Source organism: Rhamphochromis sp. 'chilingali', assembly GCF_963969265.1.
Source record: "Rhamphochromis sp. 'chilingali' genome assembly, chromosome: 5".
Taxonomy (NCBI): domain Eukaryota; kingdom Metazoa; phylum Chordata; class Actinopteri; order Cichliformes; family Cichlidae; genus Rhamphochromis; species Rhamphochromis sp. 'chilingali'.
The window spans coordinates 26,486,986-26,512,050 of NC_137932.1; the positions used below are offsets into that span (position 1 = coordinate 26,486,986).

At 41.6% G+C, this 25,065-nt stretch overlaps 1 protein-coding gene across 4 annotated transcripts in view; it reads left to right on the forward strand.

Moving 5' to 3' along the window:
* The window catches only part of pex7 (peroxisomal biogenesis factor 7), a 44,405-nt gene extending 20,799 nt beyond the window's left edge, over positions 1-23,606 (forward strand). For all 4 annotated transcript variants that reach the window (XM_080882492.1, XM_080882491.1, XM_080882490.1 and 1 more), the window contains exons 10-11: positions 9,053-9,152; positions 22,250-23,606. In XM_080882492.1, coding sequence (XP_080738618.1) covers positions 9,053-9,152; positions 22,250-22,333 — 184 coding nt within the window. In that variant the 3' untranslated portion in view covers positions 22,334-23,606. The remainder of the gene's footprint in view (positions 1-9,052; positions 9,153-22,249) is intronic.
* Positions 23,607-25,065: the final 1,459 nt, after the last annotated feature.

The window sequence follows — 25,065 nt, forward strand, 5'->3', positions numbered from 1 at the left end:
GGTAATAAGCAGCTGGAGGTAACTAAGAAACCACTATCTGTACCTACAGCATTTTCATATGAAAAATAAATACCAGAATCCGTTCGGACCAAGTTTAGATCGCTTTCAGTCTGGTTTGGCGCTTAATTTTGTCCTTGGCACAAACTTTTCCTTCATGTAGTCTCTCTCTGGTTCCTCTGCCTCTTCCGTTCTTTTCATTTTTTTCTAGTCAGAATCAGCTTTGACCAGAATAAATAAATGATGGATACGCGACCAAGGGAGTTTTTCCTTCCCACTCTTTCTCTGTATTATCATCTTTACAATATAAAGTACTGATGGAGAAACAACGGAGGCAACAGTAGTTGTGATTCGGTGGTATATAAATAAAACTTGTAAACACATTATTTTGGTTTCTTCTGTTTCTTCGTGTGATCCCAGCCCGAGTCCATTATGATTATCCAGTTGTGGAATTGGTTTTGTGCTCTTGGTCTTGTTTTAGATTGACTTTGTTCTTCTTGTGCTTCGCGTCGCCGCGATCAGGGCTCTGTTTGGGTCAGATCGTTGTTCTCGAGAATTTCTTTACGTCTCTGTCTGATTTTGAGTCTGAGTGTCTGCGTAATAGATAAAACATGAAAGTATTTAAAGTGCTTGTATTGCACGGTATAATTTGAGTGTTGAAGTGCTGCTGCCTGTTTGTATTCAGCAAACCTTCCTTGCATATACAAAGTGTTTTTCAGAATTTATTGTCCTAAATCATTTGTAATCGTCACTTTTATGCCAGAAATCTTTCTCTGCAGCCTCGGGGCTTCATTGTAAAGGACGGCAACAGTAAAAACCTTTGTTTGGTGCTTTCTTAGTGTTTCTGTGGATTATTACTGCAGATGCTGACGAGCTCACAGCCGCAAGCAAAAATCTGCTGGAATCTGGCATGTGTGTGTGTGTGTGTGTGTGTGTGTGTGTGTGTGTGTGTGTGTGTGTGTGTCAGGGCAGCCCAGCAGTCTACATAGAGTATCTGAGCCAATTAAAGCTCGGATCAATAAAACACGGGGTCTGACACAGACCCAGCTAACGGCACGTCCCGCTTTGAGCTGTCCGTCTTCCCTTTGGCGTTTTAGCTGTTTTTCCCTCAGTTATGTTTGGCATCTTAAATGTCTGCCGTTTATTTCCGCGGGCTCCCTCTTTCAGCTCGCCACCAATCTTTCCTTTCATCCTTTGTTTGGTGTCTTGTCAGCTGCAGGAGCAATTGAGTCATGCAGAGAAACGTAATTCACCAAATCACGCAGAGCTTAAGATGAAAACACGGCAAAACCAGCAGAGCGGGTCCACTTTGAAACTGTCTTAATACCTGCATGTAATAGGAAAGCAGCTGTTTGTAATCATAAACCCACAAAGAGTGATGAACGGCTCAGCAACATAGAGCTTAAAAGCTCTATGTTGCTCCTAGTTTTGGTATCAAGTCGTTTTTGTAACAGCAGCAGGAAGTAACTGATTGATATCATCCTAGAGGTGATTGATTGACCAAACAGGTGTGTGTGTCTGTGTATGTGTGTGAGCGTGCATTCACATCTTTGTGGGGACCAAAAATTGGAAGTTTACTATGCAAAATCCTGGTCCCCACAAGTTTGAAGACAACTTTGAGACTCAAAATGTGGTTTTATTGACAGAGTTACATTTGGGTTATGGTTAGGTTTAGGCTGAGGGTTAGGCATTCATGTTTCATGGTTAGGGTTAGGAGAAGGGGCTCGGGAAAACATTATGTTAATTAGATGTCCCCACAAGATATGAATACCCGATGTGTGTGTGTGTGTGTGTGTGTGTGTGTGTGTGTGTGTGTGTGTGTGTGTGTGTGTGTGTGTGTGTGCGCTTCTTCAATAGCAACGTGATGCATGTTTGTTTTGTGTTGAATACTCCAAACACAGGATATGAAGACAATTATCACCCATTGTCAGGTGTGTGTGTGTGTGTGTGTGTGTGTGTGTGTGTGTGTGTGTGTAAGCATCCCTCAGGTGTGACAGTTGTGGGCTCTAATAACCCCAAAAGGAGGAAACGCCCCTCTTCACATTCAGGTCCACAAGCTCTCACACACACAGCAGTGAGTGATTTTCCTCACTTGTTGGTATTTGGGGTCACACTAGAACATCTGTTAGCATTGTTGCTAATGCTCCGACTGCCTCCATGTCCAAACATTCTGAATTCTGTGCAGGTGTGAATCTGAGCATGAGTTATTGTCTGTCTTTCTGCTGGCCCTCTGTCTCTGGGCAAGCCCTGCAAACTTAGATCAAATAAGCAGTTAAGGATGGATTATGGATGTATACATTATTTATGTTTTGGGCACTCATTGTGAAATTTTAATTATTAACATGTTTCATTAATGTCGTAGTCACGGGGGGGAAACAATGGTTTGAGACCGCAGCATGGTCAAAGTCATTGTCTGAAGCAGTTGCTTTGTAGACGGGGAGCAGGTCTGCTGCTGTCTGCAAAGCAAATTTGTCAAGGCAATAAAATGCCAATAAGATGGATTCAGTTTCTCAGTTTGTGACTGAATGGGGTCAACTGAGTGGGTGAACTGGTTATTACATGCAGTCTGTTTGTGGTGATAAACTGGTGAAAATCGTAAATCTTCATGCACAGATATTCATGTTAATGCCTTTCATTCAGAGTCCAGAGAGAACCTCACAGATCTGAAAGAGAAATTCGAAAAGTCACCGAACTGTCTGAGTCGGACTGCAGTCACTCCGAGTCAGACCGGGATTGTTGGGAGACAGATAGCCTCCCGCCAGGCGACCTGTGGTTGACAGTGGGCGCAGAGCAACACGTTCTCAGCGATTAATGATTTCCCAATCATTAATCGCTTTGGAAAACACTATCTAATACGATTAAGATTGTGGTTAAGGTTAGGATAAAGGTTAGAGTTGGACACGGCTGGAATGCGTGTTACCGCCAGGAGTGTCGTTCCATTGTATGCCATCCACAATCCGGCGCGTATCATAGGGACGCGGAAGGTCACCTTTCGCGTTCCTATGGGATGCCTCGAGACATGACAAATCGTCGGTATGTTACGCGTTGGGAATGAGAACGGTCTGCGCAAAGAGAGATTAAAGGTGAGGCATGTTCAAACTCAGTTCGTTACCGCAGCTACTTGTAATCGTTTTTTTCTAGTCATGGGGCGGTTGCCGTCCTGTCCTGAGCGAGCCATCATACACAAAATATTCACTGATTTGAACCAAAACCATTTTGTTTTCCTAAAGTTAATCAGGTGAATAACTGAAAGCGTTTAAATGCTTGTGAATATTATCCTAAACACACCACCACCACTGCTGCAGCTAAAGTGAACTTTAGGCAGTTTCAGTGGTCAGTACTAAAAAAGGTGCTACGTTAGGTTTGAACTCTGACTCAGTAAACATCCCTGCTTCTGTGGGCTTCCCTTTGTGTTGAGACACGTGTGGAAGCAAACACTCGCCTAATCCACCTGTACACTCACGGATATACATGCAACACACACACACACACACACACACACACACACACACACGCACACACACACACACACACACACACACACACACACACACTTGTTTTAATCACTTTCTGTCCTGCTGTGCTTGAAGTTTGATTTAGGCTTCTGCGGGAAATCTACGTCCTAACTACGATGTCACCAGAAAATCCTTTTAACCCTATGCTCCAACCTTCCACGCCATTCAAGTGTAATTACATTTCATGGGAGGTGCACATCAGGTCACGTGGAATGTTACGGCGTAGATTTCAGGGATTTTTCTCATCATGAATGTATTAATGTAGTTTAAAATGCTCTGCACAAACACTTTTAGACTCTTTTAGGCCACAGTAAAGTGATGCCAGCCAGAAAACAAGTGTTCCAGTATGTGTTTTTTGTGTTTTCGTGGTTTTTTTTCTTCTCTTCTTTGGTTCTTCAGTTGTATTTTAAAGATTCAGGGGCAGGTAAGCTGAGAGTAAATGCTGTGCTACATTCATATCGCCCTACACATTAATGTCAAATAAATTAGATTAAGATTTGCAAGCTTAGCAAAATTAAGGCTATAAAAGATCTATAATGCAGCTCTGCATTTCAATCCTGTCAGAGAACAATCGCGGTACATTTAATACATGTAATTAATCGTCTTTTCCTTTCTTTTTTTAGGCTTGCTTTATATATTATACTTCATATTAAAGATTGACTTCAGCACCACAATCCAAAATATATGACTTTTAATTAAGCCTTTCTTCTCTGCGGGCTCTTTTGAAACACACAGAGTTGGTGTTTAGTTTGAAACGGAGACTCTGAGATCATGTTTTCCTTTTATAACGTCTCGTGTTTGCTTTAGATAACACAATCTGCCGCGTGCGTGTATTTGTGTGTGTGTGTGAGACCCTTAACATTAATTTCCTGTTTAAATTAAACTGATCAGAGCCATGAGCTTAATGGGCACGTTCTCTTTACATTTCTGTCTCGTTGTCATCTTATCTTTAATGTTGTTGTGTACACGTTCTGTTATTTTTACAGCCTTTGCCCTTTATTTTCGCCCTCGTGACCCCCCTCCCCCCATGCTGTGAGTTAATGAGTTTTATAGTAATGCACAAAGCTGGCAGGTGAATGGATAGTTCTATAGAATAAAACACAAAAGCGGCTAAATAATCACCTACCATGGAAAATGCAGACAAAAGACGGCCAAGCTTCATTTCTCCAAATAACATGTTGTGTTTGTCTAAGTGAGACAGTCACTGGGTGTCACGTATGTTCACACAAACACACAAACGCATGACCTGCTGTCATCTATAACATAATCTGAAGATCCCACTTCCTCTTCCTCACATTTAACCTGATGACTGCCGGTGTCTCGTTTTTGTTGCAGTGATGATCGATTGATTAGTAAGAATGTGCAACTTTATGATTGGATCCCAAAAAACTAGTCATCACTTACAGTACTGTGTAAAAGTCTTGAGCCACCCATTATTCTTTATGTTTTGGCAGGTGGATGATTTATTGAAACATACATGGATATACATATACAGCATATACAGTAAAAACAGAGCTTGTACTATTCTAACGAGCTTCAGAGTGAATATTAAGTATGAGTGCCTTTATTCTTCAGCTCTATGTCAGCTCTGTGAGGATCTTCAGGATCAGTTCTCCAGGGTTCATGAAGGATGTTCAAAGCTCTTCTTTGGATGTTTCTGCCTTTTGTTCTGTTCTCTGTCAGGATGATCTCACAGAGATCTGGCTCTGGGGAGGCCCATCCATGACTGATAGTGTTCCCCTATATGTTCTTCTATCCAGGTATGATTTAATTATTAGCAGATGCGTTCCAGATGGTGGATCAAACTGACTGTATTTTTCTTCCCTCATAATTCATCTGTTTATCAAAGATCTCCAACATCACAGACTGACCTGCAGCTGAGACCATGACAGAGCAATCTGTCTGAGAGACTGCAGTCAGTCCAAATTGGGCTGCAACTGTTTGGAGACGGGTTGCCTCCCACCAGACAATCTGTGCAGTTACTCTGCAGTCAAAAGACGCTGAGGGTGTTACACGATCAACATCTGGGCCTTTAGTTGGTTGCTGGAATTACTTGCAGTTCGTCATCAAACAAAGAAGAAAATTCAGTGTAATCACGGGACAACCACAGATTAATCTTTCCCTCGTCACAAGGAGTTTGTCATCCTATTTTTACTCTAGTCCGGGGGGGGGGGGCACTCTAAATTGCGTCCTCAATGTCTTGAAGTTCTCCAGAGGCCTGGTAATGACCTGATCATTTGATTCCGGTGTGTTGACCCAGGGTGAGATCTAAAACCTGCAGGAGATGGGGCCTTGAGACTGGAGCTCCCCACCCCTGCTCTAGTCCAATATGATAAAAGCTATCTTGGCTCGTACTAACTGCTAATGGAAGGAATCCGGTCTTTGGGTGATGACGTAATGAATCCTGCTTCCGGGCCCAAAGTACTCTGTGTTTAATAAGGCTTTTGTGTTTTTTACATGTTTTAATGCTTTGTGTCTTGTTCTATTTAATCTCAACAAGCCCTAAAAACAGTCAGTGATCACTGTCGGCCTCTCTCGGGTTTTATTACCACTAATCATTTTAAAGCTCAGTTTTCAAAACCTTATGATGTAACTGCAGCCCAGCCCATGCAGCAGTATATTAATAACTAACCTCGTATTGTGGTTGGATTATCTCACCTGTTCTCCCGACTGAAGTTCGGTCCGTTTACCGCATCCTTCCATGCGATTGCGTTTGTCCTGAACCTTCGGGAACACCCGCGTTAACTTTGAGTGGAAAAAAGTTAGCGTTCATCGTCTAGCTTCACTGTTTATATTATGCTAACATAGCTGTGTCGCTAGCGATCAAGTAGCACATCATTATATACCAGCTAACCCAATTTCAGTAACCCTACAAACGTCACTGCTGTTTTGTTTTCTGTCTTTATTTATGTTGGAAGTGATAGCAGAGCTGTACGTTTTAATTTGTTTTGTAAATCTCTCAGCCACAACATGGTATATTTTATATTTAGATGGAAACTAGCGAGCTAACTCCCTGCTAACTTCTAACTCCGTTACATTTCATAAATTTGGTTTTCATGGATGCCTGGATGTTAAACTTAATTTTTACACCTGGTAGAGCAACAACGCTGATCATTTTATTACAGATGAAAGGAGTTGGACAGTTTTAACTCTCAGTGACGCCGCAGTGATTGTGTGACTTAGGGACCTGCAGCGGAGTTTAGGCCCAGGCACGACTAATGACGTAAGACTTAAAGATCGGATTGGTTGTGGTTCTTGTAAACACAAACCCCAAACATCTGGCATCAAAGCAACACAAATGTGTGACTCCTCCCTGACAGAGGTAACTCTGGGCAGTGTTCAACTTCCCCAAGACAGAGAAGAGCAAAGTTGTCTCTGATGTTCATTCATGCAACATTGTGTTTTCATGCTGTTTACCATTCAAAAATGAAGGATAAACAGTTATATTAATAGTTCGTGATAAAGTGAATGAAACATCAGTTAACTAATATCTGTATGTTTTCATTCATTTTTCATAACCGCAGTGAAGCTTGTGCTTTCTGTGCTCAAACAGATTTATTCCCCCACAGTGCTTCACAGGACAGTTCTGTCACAGAGGTCCCATTCAGTGCATTAAGAGGCAGAATAATTATCTAGCAGCTATGAGCTGACTGCAGTGGCTCATGCTTTTAGATATCGATACTGTGGAAAATGTAGAAATCGAGCTGATTTTGTTTTTATCCCAATATTTGAGCATTAAATCATTAGATGATAATAAGAAAAATCTCATTAAACTGAGACTTTATTTCAGAAAGTCTCAATTTTCCAAGAGGTCACACAATGTTTTTAAAAGACAACTGGCTCAGCACCAGTGTCCAGATGTTTCTGTTTTCAGGGTCCTGATGATGGATGAATGTTGAGATGTTGGTTTTTCTTTGGAAACAGGGTTAATAGGTTGAAGCAGCAGCAGTCCTCCTCTGCTTCATGCAGGAGTCTCTGGAAGAGATCGTGGATCCTTTATTTGAAATATAAAGGCACTGGGCCCGGTTCACTGATATATTTGTAGAAATTGTTTTTACTTTCTGTACGAAATAATCAAGATCTCAAAATCTCGGGTGCCGGTTTAGCTCAGCGTGTTGAGCGGGCGCCCGCATGCCATATGGCAGAACGGCCAGCCCAGGTTCAAGTACGACCTGCGGCCCTTTGCCGCATGTCTTCCCCCTTCTCTCTCTGCCCCTGCTTTTCTGTCGTTTCTTCACTGATCTGTCTAATAAAGCTGAAAAAGGCCAATAAAATAAAATCTCAAAATCTCTTGACTCATCACAAGTGTTGTAAATTTAAAAGCTTGTTTTGAAAGTGCTGTTGTGTTGTTTATTTCAGGTCCTCAGAATTTTTATCTTCATGAGTGTGAATTATGAAAAAAAACTCTTGTTAAGCTCGTTAAGTAAATTAGTGTGTATAAGAGCAAACACACACACACAGAAACATGTACAAGTGCAAGAAATTGAGCATGAACAGTGATTTACACCAACACACTCAGCACATAATATCACTAAATGCTCGACTGTCCCCAGATACCTATCACTCTGTGTGTGTGCATGTGTGTGTGTGTGTGGGTGGGTGGGGCCTCAGTATTAATATGGGCCTAATGGAGCCCAGTGAGAGCTGCAGTGTTCCCTCTGAAAATGATTTAATTACATTTGCAAAGTGGATGAGTCTGGAGGGAGTGTTTGCTGCGTCAGGGCTTAAACACACACACACACACTTACAACCAGAAAGAGAAGTAGTCTTTCAATTAGAGTGATTGGCCGCCGTGCCGGGGTCTGGATACTGTGTTTTATTTGCACTTACCTCGCTCGCTCTGTCACGTCTTTATTTTTCATAACCTCATTTTGGAGATTGCTCTCTCACTCACATCTCCTCCTCTTTAAGCCTTTAAAGCATCGACTCTGGTTCTTCCTTTTCTTTTGCTCGTAGTATAATAGGATTTTAGAATCGGTGCACAATAATGATGAAGTGAACTTTGAGTTGGTTTCTGGCATTCTGTCTCCACAGCGCATGCTGTCGGGATGCTTCTTGATCTGAGACCTGGCATTGCAAAAAAAGCTTGAAGGATCCTCTGTGGTCATTAAGCACCTTTTTTATGCAATATGCATCTTACCGTTTTGTTTTGTTATGGATGTTATGGAAGGGAGGGTGGCCTCATAAATAAGAATTATTTTGAACTGTGAATCATGTAAAAAGTCTCTCTAGTCGCACCTGAATAATAAGTATAGGTGTGTAGTCTATGGCAGAAACATGAATGAATGAATGAATGAATGGTGATGAAATAATGATGCACCATATCTTTAGCTATAAACAGCACAGAGAACACTTGGGGTCGTCGCTTTGGTCCCACTCTGTTACCTAAACTTCTAACATCTTTTTCTCTTCGTCCCTCTCCTCCTCCTCCTCCTCAGCAGTTTGTCATTGCATTGAATGGAAAAACACTGAGCTCTTCGTTTGTCTTTGACATGCTGCAGCTTGAAAATGATCAAATATTTGTGTGTGTGTGTTTGTAGGTTTTGGGATTATAGCCGACAACAGCCTCTCCTGGATACTGTAGAGCATCATTCAGAGTTTGTCTGTGGATTAGACTTCAACCTGCACATCCCCAACCAGGTAACATCACCCACCTGTGCTGTTTGTAATGAGCCAGCTGACTTACTGAGGTAACACTCAAAGGATGAAAGAACCAATGTTTTGTGTGTATGGGTGTATGTGGGTGTTCCTGTGTTAGCATCTGCTGAACAGGTTTTAGTTCTCAGACCAAAACACGCTCCCAGACTCATATTTATCCACATTCATAAATACATGTGTACACTCAGCTGGTTTTTTAAAGGTCTCCATTTTAGAAGTTTTCATGCAAATTTCCCAAACGTTGAGTAATCCAGCTAAAGACAAACCAAATGAGTAATATAACCTTCCTGAGTGTACGTCAGCCTTCTCACCACCATATAAACATAACAGTACTCCAAAATGTCTTTTAGCAGAGGTTCTGGGGACGATCTGTGTCCCCAGAACTTAGTTTAACATTGTGACACTCACTCAGGTTTAAACATTACCAGCGATGCTTGCTGAGAGTAATTAGATGCACAAGAGTGTAAAACCGAGTCAGGCTGGCCTTTAGACTTCTGCCATGAAACTGTGAAAAATGAATTCACTGGATTTAACTTGATTAAAACGGCAAAGAGTGAAATTTACTAACATTTTATTAATCAAGTTTTTGATTTCCATTATTCTATGAATTTGGTATTTTTAATAGACGGAAATGTACCATTTAAAAAATCTGGATCATTCCTTCTTCAGGTATTCCTGCTGACTTCCATATTCAGGCATATTCCTTCTTCTGTTCTCGCCTCATTGTGCCCACTCCGTGTTTCTAGTAGTTTTGAATTGGGGCCATAAATCAATATGTCCGCACAAGGCTAAGTTTTACCCACACACCGAAACGCTCAGCCCCGGTCGCCCGTCACCGTGTGGGGTGCTCTGATGTGTCAGGGTAAGAAAGCAGTGAATTGAAAAGGCCACCGGTGTCCAGTCCTGTTTTTGGACTAATTTTGACAGGAGCTGCACCGCGTGGCTCTCAAACTGAAGGAAACATGTGACATCCAGCAGACTCCAGCATAATGCTGCCGGATGAGTGTGTGGGGTATCCTGACTAAAGCTATATTGGGATTCTCATCAGCTGGGAAATTAGTGATGAAATCAGCTGCAGCTGCTTTAGGAAAGCGTGAGCTGAGGTTATCACTCCTACATCACTGCGCCATGTTGAAAGTGTTCTTAAAAAAAGAAAAAGGTTTAGCTTAGTTAGCCAAAGTTCACCATAACCCTTAAAAACACTTTCAGCCAGTTTCCCGTCTACTATTTGATGCAGCGATGCACCTTAACCAAGCAAGCTCTGCTTTACAGGATTCAGCCCGTTAACTTTAAGTGATGCAGAAATCCCAGCTGAGCTTTTAACGAACCGCACCAGAAGTCCTGAGATTGATTCCTTACCCTCCGGGTGGCCATCGGATTCACTTCATTTAGGCAGCTGTTGGTTCCTTCCTGTGTCTTATGGTGGATATTTCATGGAAATGCAGCATTTGTCTTTGAGTTTTTTAATAAAACACAATTTTTCATGGAGCTATTTTGACTCTAGATTGACTTAACTTCAAGTCACGACTTGGATCAGCTGCTGCAGACTGAAGCAGAGAAGAAGCAGTTGAAAACTAGCCTGATAACTTTAGGTCAAAAATCCTTGTTTAGCCACTGTTTTTAACAAGGAAGATAAAAAGTTAAATCGTTTTAGCCGATTTGATTGGATTTTATTCTTTGCCTGCACAACCATGACCAATCGAGAAGACTACCAACAAAAACCTGAAAAATTTCAGCTCCAAAAATCGGATCCCTTCTGATTCTCCATCATATGTACATATCTGTAAAAGTGAGCGGAGAAGGGATTTCTGTCGCACTCTTACCTATTTCCCCCAGGGTTACCACAGCAAATGGATCCACGTGTTTGATTTAGCACCGATTTTTCCAGGACAGGAGCAGACTGGCTTGTGAGCCCAGAGGCAGATGTGTTATAACCACTACACTACAAGAAAGTACGAAACTCAGAAACAGACCCACATTTTTTTTTTTGGTTGTTTGTTTTGTGGAGGTTTGTGAAGGATGGAAATAATTCACCTCTCCGCCTTGAGAGCATACAAATTCATTTTGTCGGCGTGCACCATCGTCAGAGTTTTCACTTGAAGCCAGAAATAGCTCAAGTGGAAAATCAGATTGAGCAGGATACAAACGGTGACGAGGTGGAAGTGCGTACGTGATAACGGCCTCACGATCCACGGCGTAACCCCACAACGTGATGGTAAACAGTCAGTTACCCACAGCAACCAATCACAGAGGGCAGGCTGTCCCGAACGCCAGAGTTCACTGTGACAGTCAGCGAGCTGTGTGTATGTGTGTGTGAGAGAGAGGTGCAGTAATGAGCTGCAGAGTGTGTGTGTGTGGGTGGAAGCACCAACAGTAATGAGTTGTATTGTTAGCCGCGCTGTTATCAGTCGTGTCATTGTGGAGAAGCAGGCTGTGAAAATGCGAGCCACACTCAGTGACAGTGTGGAGGACACTTGCACTGACGTCATGGATCAGATCGCCGCTCTTATTTTCCGTCTTCCTCTGGGGTCGAGTTTCTCTCCTTGGGACGTCTCTCTGCTCGAATCACATCAGATACTCAGGGGAAAAAAACAAAAACTCTTTTCAGGGATAATTTAGAAGCATTTCTAAATAATTTGAATGAGGAACAAGAATCGACATTCATCTGTCCTGCTTTCAGAGGATGTTTCTGGCAAATAATCGATTAAGTAGAAAGATTAGACTCTAAAAAGTCAGAAAATCGTCTAATAGACGAGGTTAAACACTGCTGAGACAGATATTGCACATGCATTTAAAGGACATTTGAAATCACTAGTCAGTAATAAAGTCATATTTTACCTGCCAGTGAAACATTAGCTTGTTTACTGTGGCTAATTTTAGCAGAGCTAGCTAGCATTAGAAAATAAGACAGAAGAAGAATACGAATTCTTTTATTCACTTTGTATTTTAAAGTGTGAAAGTATTCAAATAAAGTGCTGACATCAGCAGAATTATAGAGCAATAGTAATGATGCTGAGTAACTTAAATGGAGGTAAAAGAATACAATAACAGCTTCACCTTGTAAGTCTGCAAGAGCTGCACAACACCGTCACACAGAAAAACAACCACCTTTAGCTCTTCCGGTCATACAGACTGAGCGCTCCAGTGATTCTCACCAGCTGCTAGCATCCCCTCCTTTGTCGCCTTTGTTCTTTCTACCTCAAACAGTCTTCTGTAATATTTTACAAAGAGCTGAGCTTCGTTAAAGTAGCTTCTGTTTACGTACTAACATCATGTTCGAGGCTAACGTTCGCCTGGCTTGCCTTGTTGTTGTACTCATGATACAGCTCTGTCCTCCAGTTGATTTCCAAACCTGTTATTTGCCAGTTTCATATGTACTACTGCAGCTGCGGTTCTCTTTTTGCACCTTCCCCTTTGACGTAAAGTCTTAGACCACAGTGTCAAACAAATGGTTTGCACCAAAGGGTCCAGTCTGGCATATTTTATGAACTGCTGTTCTCTGCACCAGGAAAATAGTTTTCAGATAGTTCGGAAGTGGTCATACCATTATGGTGGCTCCAACAGGCCTTGGGCATGTTGGACTTTATGACTCATAAACTAAACAGTCATAAAATTCACCGCCCCCATGTTTGACCCAGCAGCTGCTGCAAATTGATAAAACATGAATAATTAATATAACCGGCTAATATTTCAGGTGAAGTTTGTCTGCAGCTCGTGCGAGACACTGACAGTTGTGACCTGCTGCTTCCTCCACATCACGTGATTGGCTCATTCAGATTTTTGTTCTCTGCATCTCTGTGGGTGGCCGTTGAACACGTGCCTTTCATTCTCAATAAGACACAAGTTGAATGTAAAAGCTATAGAAGACCTATTGACGGGGTCAAAAGGGGAATTCTCCAGAGGAAAACTGCCCGTTACTCAAACGTGATTAAAAACCAGCTCTTTGGTGTTCAGGATTTAAAAAAATAGTGTGTGTGCAGAACTTATTTTCTGTTCTGTTGTTCGAGATGAACAAATTGACCAAATATTTACGTCAGTGGTCAGTCTCGCTGGTGTTGAGCAATAATGTCCACCTTTTGAGAGTTTGGAGGTATGGCAGTGGGGTAAATACGACAGAACAGTGTTTTGGTCTGTTTTCACTTGCTGATTAGTTTGACTCCCACCGAGGGCACGGTTGTGTTTAGGCACTACAATCTGCTTGGTTAGGTTGAGAAAATGATGATGGTTTGGGTTAGAAATCCATCCGTCTGCTGCTGAAATGTGCTGCGTCACAGGACTGATACACTCTGTTTATCTGAGAGACTCCAGAGCTTTTAATGAAACCGCTAATAAATGTCTTCAAAGTCTCCTCGACCATCTTAGAGAAGCAGGGACTGACTGACCCAATCACTGACACGCAGGCTGGTTTGTCTCCACGTGTGAGGCTGTGGATAGTTTATGTGGTTGTTTTTTTTGGGTTTTTTTTTACTGATTAAGTGTGGACAGTCGAGTGTTCGGTGTGGCTGGTCTTGGCTTTTTGTTCCAGCTCGTCTCTGGGAGGTGAACCATCATCTTCAGGGTTTTTATCAAAGCTGCAGATTCCTCTGATTATCTGTGGCATGGACATTTTATAAACCTGCCTCATAACTGGCAAAAGCACAGTTTTGTTTTTTCCAGAGGCAGAAAGTGTGTCTGGCTCCATCCTTAAAGTATTTTCTTTCGATCATACTGCAGCTTCTGCAGTATACAGTATGGCTAAGCATTAGCATGAAATGGGATTCAACTGTCCTCAGAATGTGTGCGCATACAAAACATGTACAAAGGATCTCTAATCCAGGTAGGAAATGTTTGTGCTGTTAGATTTCTCCTTGCTTTCCCAGGTTTCTGTGTCTTCTATACTAATATCTGCTCTCTGTGACCAAACATGAAGACACGAGTAGAAACAAACTGTCATAAACTGGATGTTCAGAGCAGTCTGAAGGCCGAGCTTGTGGTCTACCGGGACTTTGGCTTTCTCTGTGTTAGCTACCCTTTCCTGCTGGAGGTTTCTTCCTTTTAAAAGGGAGTTTTTCCTTCCCACTGTCACCAAGTGCTTGCTAATAGGGGATTGTGTGATTGTTAGGATCTTTATTACAATTATCAATATCTATAACTAAAACTGAATTGAAGTGAATTACTTGTGCTTCTAGAAAATCTGAAGATAAAACGAAATCCTGAATATGTTTCATGTGAGTATGAACGCCACAGCAGGTTGTGTTCGATGGGGAATCTGTTGAAACAATCTAACATAAAGTCAGGAAACACAGTATTCTGAAGTACAGGTGCTTGTTGTGTGAAGTGGAGCACACATGCCGAGTCGTGTTCCACTGAGCGAACATGCAGACGGAGATTTGAGGGAAATGTTGTGCTGCGTTCGATTTTAGTTGTAAGCACTCAAACTGAACTCGCACATCATTTCCATAAACAAGCTGCCCACTCCGTTAATCCTCGCACGGGCTAATCTACCGGAAACCCGATAAGGCTACACTATCTGTCCTACTGTCCAACGCCATTCATCATCCTGAAGTCTGCTCTTCACCACAGCTTCCATATTTTTCTGGTCTGTTCATGTTTAATATATTTCAGCTCTTGTGTTTTAATTTCTTCCTCTGATAAATGTGCTAACTCATGCTCATCACTTTTGTCTAAATCACTTTCTCTTTTGCTTTGCTTTCTCCGTCCATCACACTGCCTTACCTCCCTCACTGGTGTGGTTTTATTCTGGCATAGCCATGTGTGTCTGATGGATCACCCGCCTTTACCGTGCACACACACAGGGACACACACTGTGCACTGTTTAAGTGGTTATCGTGTGTGTGTGTTAGAGACAGAGTAAGGCGATAGATCACACAGGACTGCAGGATGACATCTGTTCACTGGTCTGTGGATTGTTGTTTTTTTTTATATTAAAACTCCTTCTAATAACAGCTCAAAGCTTGTACAACTGACCACTGTTATTTTTGTTTCATTGGAAGAATTATTATTTTATTGTATATGTTGTTATATTATGTCTGTTATGTGCACCGTTAAAGCACACAGTCCAATAAAGAAGCACAGACTGCTAACGCGTAGTTAGGTTTGATCAAACAAAGAAAATTTGCAGTAAACCGAGTGAAATTAAATCTCCCACACATGCAAACAGTATATGCACATGATGGACCAGCTGGTCATAATGTTTTGCCTCATCAGTATTTAATATATCAGTAAATAAGTTTTGGTCTTAGTGTATGTTTGTCTTAATGACTCAATACTTTTAGACTCAATACTTGAAATGTGCAATTCACTTGTATTTTTATTTTTATTCCTATTTATTCTATTTATCCCCTTCGTATATTTTATTTATATTGTCTCTGTATTTATATATATGTGTGTGTGTATAACTCTGTAACTTCTGTCGGTGCTGTGCTTTTTTGGAAATCGAATTTCCCAGAGGAACCCACCCGAGGGATTAATAAAGTTCTATCTTATCTTATCTTATCTTATCTTAATGCTATGCTGTCCTTTTGTGGTGTAATACAGACTGAAACTAACTGTGGGGTTATTTCTAACTCGGGATCATGCTTTATACTGAGGATCTAGATCAGGAGTTGGGGAGCTCCAGGCCTCAAGGGCCGGTGTCCTGCAGGTTTTAGATGCGTCCTTCATCCAACACAGTTCATTAAATGGCTAAATGACCTCAACATGTCTCGAAGTTCTCCAGAGGCCTGGTAATGAACTGATCATTTGATTCCGGTGTGTTGACCCAGGGTGAGATCTAAAACCTGCAGGACACCGACCCTTAAGGCCTGGAGCTCCCCACCCCTGATCTAGATGTTGGATATATTCACCATGCTTGTGGCTCAGGTCTGGGCTTACTTGTCCAAAGGAAAAAAGAAAAGGTAGCTCAGTAGCAAACCGTTCAACTCCTCCATTATGCATTTGCTTTATAGATTATAGGAAAACACAATCTTGTCCAAATCTTTCAGAGAATTGCAGTTCAAAGTCATCGAAACCAAAATCCCAGATCCATATACTTAAATAAGGAAATGTTAAATATATTAGCATAAAAACATTAAAAAGCAAGAATTTTTTTTTTATTTCGAGTTGGATAACAAGACAAATGAGGTTAAGGTTGTGTTTTTTTTAAGTTTCTTAGTTACCAAAGCTGAAAGTAAAAAGTCTGTTAGCGTTATTTTTACCCCTCAGATCAGAAATGGACACATTTCTGTGGTTCTCGCTGTATTTACTCTTTGTCATCATAAAGGGGATGTCTTTGGTGGGGTGGACATTTGAGGACTTTGCTGCTTTGATATGTCACAGACAAAACAGTGAATGGATTTACTGAACAACTCTTTGTACATTCATAAAGAGTAAGTACCTTGAAGCAGTGCTATTCAACGATTAAATGTGTATATTCTGCTACATAAATGCATGACTTTTGCCTGAGAGTGCCATTTTGCCACCAGCTTATTAGTCTTTTAATTACTCATTTCATTCATGTTTTTCTTATGTTAAATAAAAAATATTTGAGGAGACATAAAACGTTCTTCAGACTTTAAACTATTTCTTCCTGTGGCCTTTTTCTTCTCTTACCTCTCCTCATCACACATCTTTTATTATTCTTGCTTTCTTTGTACATTTTTCCCTCTTTGTGCTTTGCTGCAGTCTTGGCAGCCTTTGCCTTCTTTGCCTTACGACTGGCTGTTAAAGTTGATTAAAGAAGGGCATTCCTCATCTCAGTGGCTGAGTCACTGCACGGCCACTTTGCTTACTCATTCCCTGAAAGGCCATCCAAGCTTGTTAAGTCTGATTCAGATATTCGATGGAGCAGGAGGAAAGCCCGATGGAGGATGCTGATAGTGTGGTTACTGCGATCACAGTCGAACACAAAAACAGAGTCTCAGTCAGGTTTCAGAGCTCATTGCAGTACAGAAAAAACAGCTTTAGTGAAGGTTACAAATGATCTTCTTACAGCCTCTGACAGTGGACTAGAACATGTTGTAGGTATTACAGGTACTGCGCTGCAGTAGTTTGTATCATATCTATCTAATAGACCCCAATTTGTACATGTAAATGGAGAGTTCCACAGGGTTCAGTGCTAGGACCAATTCTGTTTACATTATACATGCTTCCCTTAGGCAGTATCATCAGAAGGCATAGCATACATGACACCCAACTTTATCTATACATGAAGCCAGATAACACAAACCAATTAGTTAAAATACAGGAATGTCTTAAAGACATAAAGACCTGGATGACCTCTAATTTTCCGCTTCCAAATTCAGATAAATTTGACCTTATTGTACTCGGCTCTAGAAATCTGGATGAATGGATGGATGCCATTACCTTGGCCTCCAGTAACACTGTGAGGAATCTTGGAGTCATTTTTGACCAGGATATGTCCTTCAATGCACATATTAAACAAATATGTAGGACTGCGTTCTTCCATTTGTACAATATCTCTAAAATTAGAAATATCCTGTCTCAAAGTGATGCTGAGAAACTAGTTCATGCATTTATTACTTCTAAAAATTGAAAAGCATTTCAGACTTTTGCTGCTATGAAACTGTTTCACAAAAGCAATTTGCAGGTATTCAAGTTCAAGAGTGCATCTATGTTTTGTTTTTAAACCTGACCTCTTAAATCCAAATGCTGAACACCTCTTCAAGCCACTTTTTAACCAATCAGGTAAAAACCTCAGCTTAGTGTTATTGGCGTTGGGTTGTCAGATGAGTCAGAGATGGCAGGTGAGTGTAAAAATCAGCAGTAGCTGAAACACGCTAAATTGATCAAGTTAAACAATAATATAATCTGAACATGTGTTAACATTTCTTTTGACCATACCCAGCTCATGGCTAATGGTGTGTATGGATTTTTATAACTTTAGGAAGCAAACACGGCAGGTAAAAATAACCAGTTAGGGTGTTTAATTCACCCTCCATCTCTGTGATGGATTATAACAAATCAAAGGATATGCAAGTTAAACCTGCAGCACATTTACAGAGCAGGATTTCTTCAATCAGTTCTGTTTTTACAACCTCAACAGCACCCAGCAGACTTCATCCCGCGTCTTCTTCACTGTTCAATCCAACGCAAAGCTGCTTCTAACACCTGCAACAGCACAAATCTTTAAGATTCACGAAAGTGAAGCAGAACCAGGGTTGTACTTTGAAAGCTGAAATCATGAGCCACTCTGCAGCTGGGACAGATGACAGTGAGGCAGTGTGTCATTCAGCTGATAGCCTCGTCCATGCTGAGGCATGTCATTCAGATGATAGCCATGTCCCGGCTGATTATAGAGTAAAGAGAGGGAGGTGGAGCTGCAGCTGTATTTTCTCCTTCACTGGATCGTCTGAAAGCTCTGTCTGTGGAAAAAGACTTCAGCCGAATATTTTCAGTCAGGATTTTTTACCTCTTGAGTTTGTTTCAAACAAAATGTTGAATTTTATTTCTTATTGATTAACTTACACTGAATATTTGTATGACATCGTGCAAATTAGGGATGGGTATCGTTTAGGTTTTATCCGATACCGGTGCCAAACCGGTACTTTTGAAACGGTGCCGGTGCTTAAACGGTGCTCGAACCGGTGCTTAAAGAATGGAGAACACAAACTTTGTCCAAAAACCTCTCATGTTCAGCTGGTTTTTTTTGTAAAAAGATAACAATGTTAGCCTTTTCTGTAGCTATGGGGCATATATGGCATCACTCTTGGCTGGAAGCAGTGCTTAAACAATGGAAAAAACACAAACTTTGTCCTAATCCTCTCATGTTTAACTGTTTTCCACTTTTTCTTTGGTCATTTTAGCCTTTTTGGCCAGGGTGAAGGGAGTATCTGCCATCAAACAAGAAGACAGCCACGTAACTACGACGGTGTTTGCTAGTTCACCTTACATGCATTAATTTAATAACGTGGTTAGCCTCCTCAACGTAAATTACACACAAACAACATGAAGCTACTCACGCAGAGAAGAACGGCTGCTGCTGCCATCATCATCCTCATCATTTCTGCTACACTGGCAGGGCTACGGGCCAGGACTCTATTCTTCGGGTTCTTGGGAAATGTTGCTCCGGGTCAGATAACAGGCAACCCACGCGCAGTAAATGTGCTCGGTGTGAGGTCTCGCAGCAAGCTATCAAATACGGCGCATTTCTCGGCTTTTAACAAAATGCTATATGTCGCCAGGTGTTTCACCAGATTCGAGGTGTTACCTCCTTTGCACAGTATCACCTTAAAGCACTTGTTGCAGGCTGCTGAGTTTGCATCTTTTGCTGTGAAGTGCAGCCAGACTTTGACCGCTTCGCTTTGGGCATTTTTAATCTGTAGCTCTGCTCTAAAAGAACGTACGTACCTGGGCCCGCCTGCTACACTCGCAAAGGTAAAATGATTGGCTGGAATCCAAAGTGTGTGACATCTCAGGAAAAAAAAAAAGCACCGAAATGTGCGCTGCTTTTCGGTCTGGTTACTACAGTTTATGTCAGAACCGGTACCCATCCCTAGTGCAAATGCTCCAAATGAAAAAGCCTGACCCCTGACATGTGGACTTACCAAAGAGTGTCAAAGAGTGCTAAAAGAGTGCTAAATAAATATAAATCTAATGTTCAAAAAGATGAATTTACGGTTTCTGTATACAGTGGCACTGTGGTGAAGGGGAAACATGATGGAAATGGCAGAGATTAGGGTAAACAGTATTCCTGCCTTATTGGGGGTAACTGTTTTTCCTTCTACTCTTGACGTATCAGTTGTCCTCGAATTGCTGTATTGTGTGACTTACAAACACTATCTGATTTTGTAAAAATGCACCAGCTAAACAACCAAAAAGTATAAAATGAAATTTAGGCTCCGAAATTTAAATGTGAAGGCTTTAAAATTACAAAATGTTTTATTAGTTAGCTTCATACAAACTGCAGTAAGAAAGAAATCGGATACAGATACCGTTTTTTTCAAAGTCTTCAGCAGGCAGGTCGTTTAAAATCATCCAGGAGGAATGGGGGAGGGGATGATGGCTCGGTCGTCTGCAGTGTTGGCACTTAGATGAATGAAGTGTGAGTTTTTGGTCTCTGATGTCAGAGTTCCTATATCTTTCTTCTTGAATGTGGTTCCATCACTGAGAATAAGAAGTGGGCTAAAGGCTGAAACAAAGTTATCGATACCCATGTACATACGAACAAGACCTCATAGTCTGCGATGCTAAGATCAGGACTCTTGTGGATGGTGGTTGTTCTTTAAGACTTAGATGTCTCGTTGATGACGCTGTCTGAAAGACGAGAAAAAGAAAAAGTTACATGAAAGTACAGGAAACATTTGGGTATGAAGAGTTTAACATGACTGACACTGACAAACTGTCCTGTTCTGATTCGAGTCAGTCTGAGTAAATATTCTGGTATCTGGATGGTTGAACTAAGAACTACCTCGACTCATCTGAGCCGGCCGGCTCCACCTTCTTAAAGCGCTGTGGTCACTTTTAACCCAATGAATGAATAAGCTGACAGTCCCAGAAAACTCTAAAACACAAAAATATGACTTTTTTATTTTTATGATTTAGCTCTCAGCTGATGTCGTGACTGCTTTATGTGTTTGTGCTGTGAAAGTAAACCCAAATCAAATGTTATTTCTTAACAGACACTCTTTCCTCTTCATTCATACTGACGAGCTTTTGGGAAACACTCAGTATCTGTGGTTTGATGTAAAACCACCGCAGCTGAGATGAAACCTGGATGACGAAGAGAAAATACTGCAAATATAAAAGCATGTTTTTATTAATACACTCTCAGTCCTGCTCAACCTGCTGGTGAATCAGTGGAGACTGATGAAAGCAAGAGGATGAAGTGCAATAAATGGATTTATGTCGATGGACAGCTCTTAAACTAGCCTTCACAAACCTGAGAGGATGTTCTTTGGAGGCAAAACACAGGAAAGAAAAGAGAGTTTGTTGTGCAGACCTGGAGTCTGCACGCTCTCTAAACTCCTTTGTGCCCGACCTGATAATGGAAGCTAATTCAGGTGGAACACTTTGATGTGTTTGTGAGAGGAGACAGAGACCACACTTAACCCGAACTCCTCTGTTGTCTCAGAGCTGCAGGTAATTTCAGCTGGAAGCTTGAGCGTGATTTAACTTTACCACAGAGAACCAGCTGTTACCTGCCCAGTCACATCTTCTTTTTTTTTGCTGCAGAAAAGAACATTCAGTTTATTCCAGATTTTCTCTGGATACGTGCTTCACTTTACATCAATCTTCACAAGCTCTATCTTCTGATTTCTAAAAGTATATAAATTGTGAGAGTTTTGGTTCAGACATGTTTCTGTCAGTGATGTCGATGCTTGCTTTATAGTCCTGGATTAAATCTGTGTTTAACCTCGTGTGGTGGAAATGAGCCTCATTTTTCCATCTTTCAGGGACTTCAGTTTTCATTAATATGAATATAAAAATCCAGAAATTTCTATATAATGGGGTTTTCCCATCATTACGGAGTGAAAGCATTAGATTCTTCTCTCACTGTCAGTCATTCCTTACTTGAACCATCGAGGATTGTCAGTAAATGCCGACTCAGACTTGCAGAGCCTCAGGAATCATCTTGTTTGTTCAAGCACCAAAAAACATGATTTTACTGTGATTTTAAGCAGTAAATCCTAAATCCATTAGAAGCTGGAAACAGAATATGTGGCTTTGTGTTTAGTGTTTATTGTTTGTTTTTGTTTTTTATGAGTGTCATTAAATAGAAGTATTCCAGATGTTTCTTGCACCGTATTCTGTAAATCGTCAGCCTGACATGTTTAATACGTCTGCATACTGCAGGATGTTTTTTGTTCTATTGATTCACTCACTCGGTGAGTGCGAATGGTTGTTTGTCCCTGTGTGTTAGCCTTGCGACAGACTGGCGACCTGTCCAGGGTGTACCCCGCCTCTCGCCCTATGACAGCTGGGATAGGCTCCAGCGCCCCCCGCGACCCTGAAAAGGATAAACGGAAGTGAATGGATGGATGGATGGATGGATGATTCGGTTCATTTGATGCTGCAGGTTCAAATCCCGATGTGAGTGTGAGGTGCTCTTGAACAGCATGTGTGTGGTTGTGTGTATGCAGGTGGTGGACTGTTCCTGGGACGAGACGGTGAAGGTGTACACACCTGCGTGCCTGTCGGTGGGAGCGCACAGTGCAGCCCCTTAAAATGCCCACAGACCTCTGAGGACGATTTCACCTCGGCGCTGGTATTCGAGCACTTCTCCCCAATGAAGCCAGTGCCTCGTCCTGAACCATAACGACTGCTTCGCCGACGCACACCCGACTCTTCACTTCTTCCACAACGTTGTTCAAAATCCGAGCCTCAAACTGTGAATGGTTAAGACACACGCCACTGAGACGTCATTGCTCTGACACTTTGGTACCAAATCGGAGCCAAAATTCTGAAAACACAAGTTTCACAGGTGGCTACTGGACCCTTGTTTCCATAGGAACTGGAAAACACCAGCCATCATGTTTGGGCAGATGAGCTGGACATTACTCGGTCCCACGACTGTGATCGACTCTGTCAGAATAAAGCATGTGTTGGCAGGTGTTTGAAAAGCAGATATTTTACTGTGATAACTTTTGTTCTTGGTTTTGTTATTCTGGGCATTTCACATTATCAAACAGTGGCACCCCCGTATTCAATGCTGCCTACTACAGTGGCATAGTGGTGCAGGGGTTGGGTTTGTTGCCTCACAGTGGGAAGGTTTCTAGTTCAAACATTTTTGTGTGTGTACTCTGGCTTCCTCCCACTGTCCAGAGACAGGCATGTTGAGTTATTCTAACTGACCATGGAAGTGTGGTAGATACATGCACACACACGCAAACACACACACACACACACGTCTGGTTTGCATTCCTCATGGGGACATCCCATTGACATAATGCTTTCCCTAGCCGCTTACCCTAACCCTAAACCTAGCCTAGTCATAACCCATTTGTAACCTTGACACTAAAACCACATTTTGAGTGTGAAAAATGCCTTCAACCTGATGAGGACCTGGATTTTGGTCCACACCAGTATAGTAAATTTCAGATTTTGGTCCCCACCAAGATAGCAAGAACCCGTACACACAAACACACAGCTATACTGTTTGCTCTCAGACCTGGGAACTTTGGAAAAACTCCGGAGTTTAGGAGTGAAGCTAACACCTCACACTGGACTGAAACAGGTCTCCCCATCATCCGTGTGTTTAGTGTTTTTATTTTTTAATATTAATTGCTGCAAGTTAATTTATCATTTGTTTCTCAATCAGGGATATTTTTGTGTCTGAGTTGAACTTTAACCTTTGTACTCTCTAATCAGTTTGAGTTTAAAACTGCAAATGTCCTTCATGTTTCACACGTCACTGAAAAGTTTACGGTGAGTTTATTTCACAGTCAGTTGAGACGGCTTCAGTGTTTGGCGATGTGCCTTGAATAAAGCTAATTTTAATAGTGTGGATCATTTTTTGTGAAACACGCACATCTGTATCACTGGAACATTTTCATACGGGGAAAATGAAAAGTTAAAGTCTGTCCCTCACTTTGGAAGAAAATGGGGATGATCACACTGACACTGATGTTTGTTTACATGAAGACGAATTCATGTCCAGGAAGATGAATTATTTCACATCATCATTTTACATGCTGTGAGACTCTTCAGTGTCTTCTAGATAAATCTCAAATAACCTTTGAGTCCTTTCAATTTTTGCAGGTTTCACTGACATAAAATGTTGATTATATATATAAATTGTAATATTTTTAATATTGATATTTTTCCGCCAGTGTTGAAAAAAAAACTGTTCAGTTTAAGTTCAAAATGAAATGAGACATTGTGTACGAGCCCACAGACGGGTGAAACTGTCGCTGGCTTCAGGCGACGTGGTTTCTCATTCCTTCGCCGTGATTGTGTGCTACACATTCATTTGGAAATCCATATTAAAAATGGATTCACGCCTGTTAAGTTCTGTGTTTGAAGTTAAATTACTCGGCCTAATCTATATTACCTATAGTTTCTAGAACAATGCATGCATGTATTTGCAGTTTCCCCTCCTCCCTCTCTCAGCGAGTTCCGGTCTAAATCCTCGGCCCGTTTTCCCAACGTTTGAAAGCGCCTCCGTCTTCTCCTTTCTCCGCGTGTTAATTGAAGCTAATGGTCTGAGCTCGATAAGGGCGGATTTCCCTTCCCTGTGGCCTGCAAACTGATTTTCTGATGAAATATTTCAATTAAAATATTGTCCAAGTCATTTCCACGCCTGTTACGACTGATGGTGGAGTCTCTGTTTTTCGATAAGGAGGTGGAGGAGGCTTAAAGGAATGAAAAATAGAGATGTCTGTTTCTCCAGGATCATGGCAGACGTCAAAATATACATAGAGGGTTTTTGTTGTTGTTTGTTTTTAGCTCTATCGAAGGGAAATCTTAATAGGCTACTGCAGTAGATAAATTGTTCCATTAAGAAATGATTTTCTGTGTCTGATGCGGAACAACACGAGTTCAGCCTCATCCAGGATCTTCGGGATGAGCTGGTGGCCAGAACACAGGGATGGAAATCCCCGCAGCAGCATCACTTTCTCAGTTCAAGGCTGGAAGCGGGGACGTCACAGAGTCCCCGCCCTGTTTTATACTGTTACACGTGCGGCGATATCCAGGTTTCATCGTCTGTGCATGCTGGGCAAGGGTTAAATTTGATGATCTGAATCCTCTCACACTCACATCCATTCATGAAGGGCTCAAATGCAAGAGGACACACACAAGGGTTATTAATGCTCTGTGAGTGAGAAATTATCCACCAGTTTAATGCTGATATCAGTTATGTAGATGGAATATTTTACAGTAGGTCGCACACCTGCAAACATCGGGCACGCGCTTCCAACAGCCACTGCATTTATTCAGGTGACGTACCCTCCAAAAT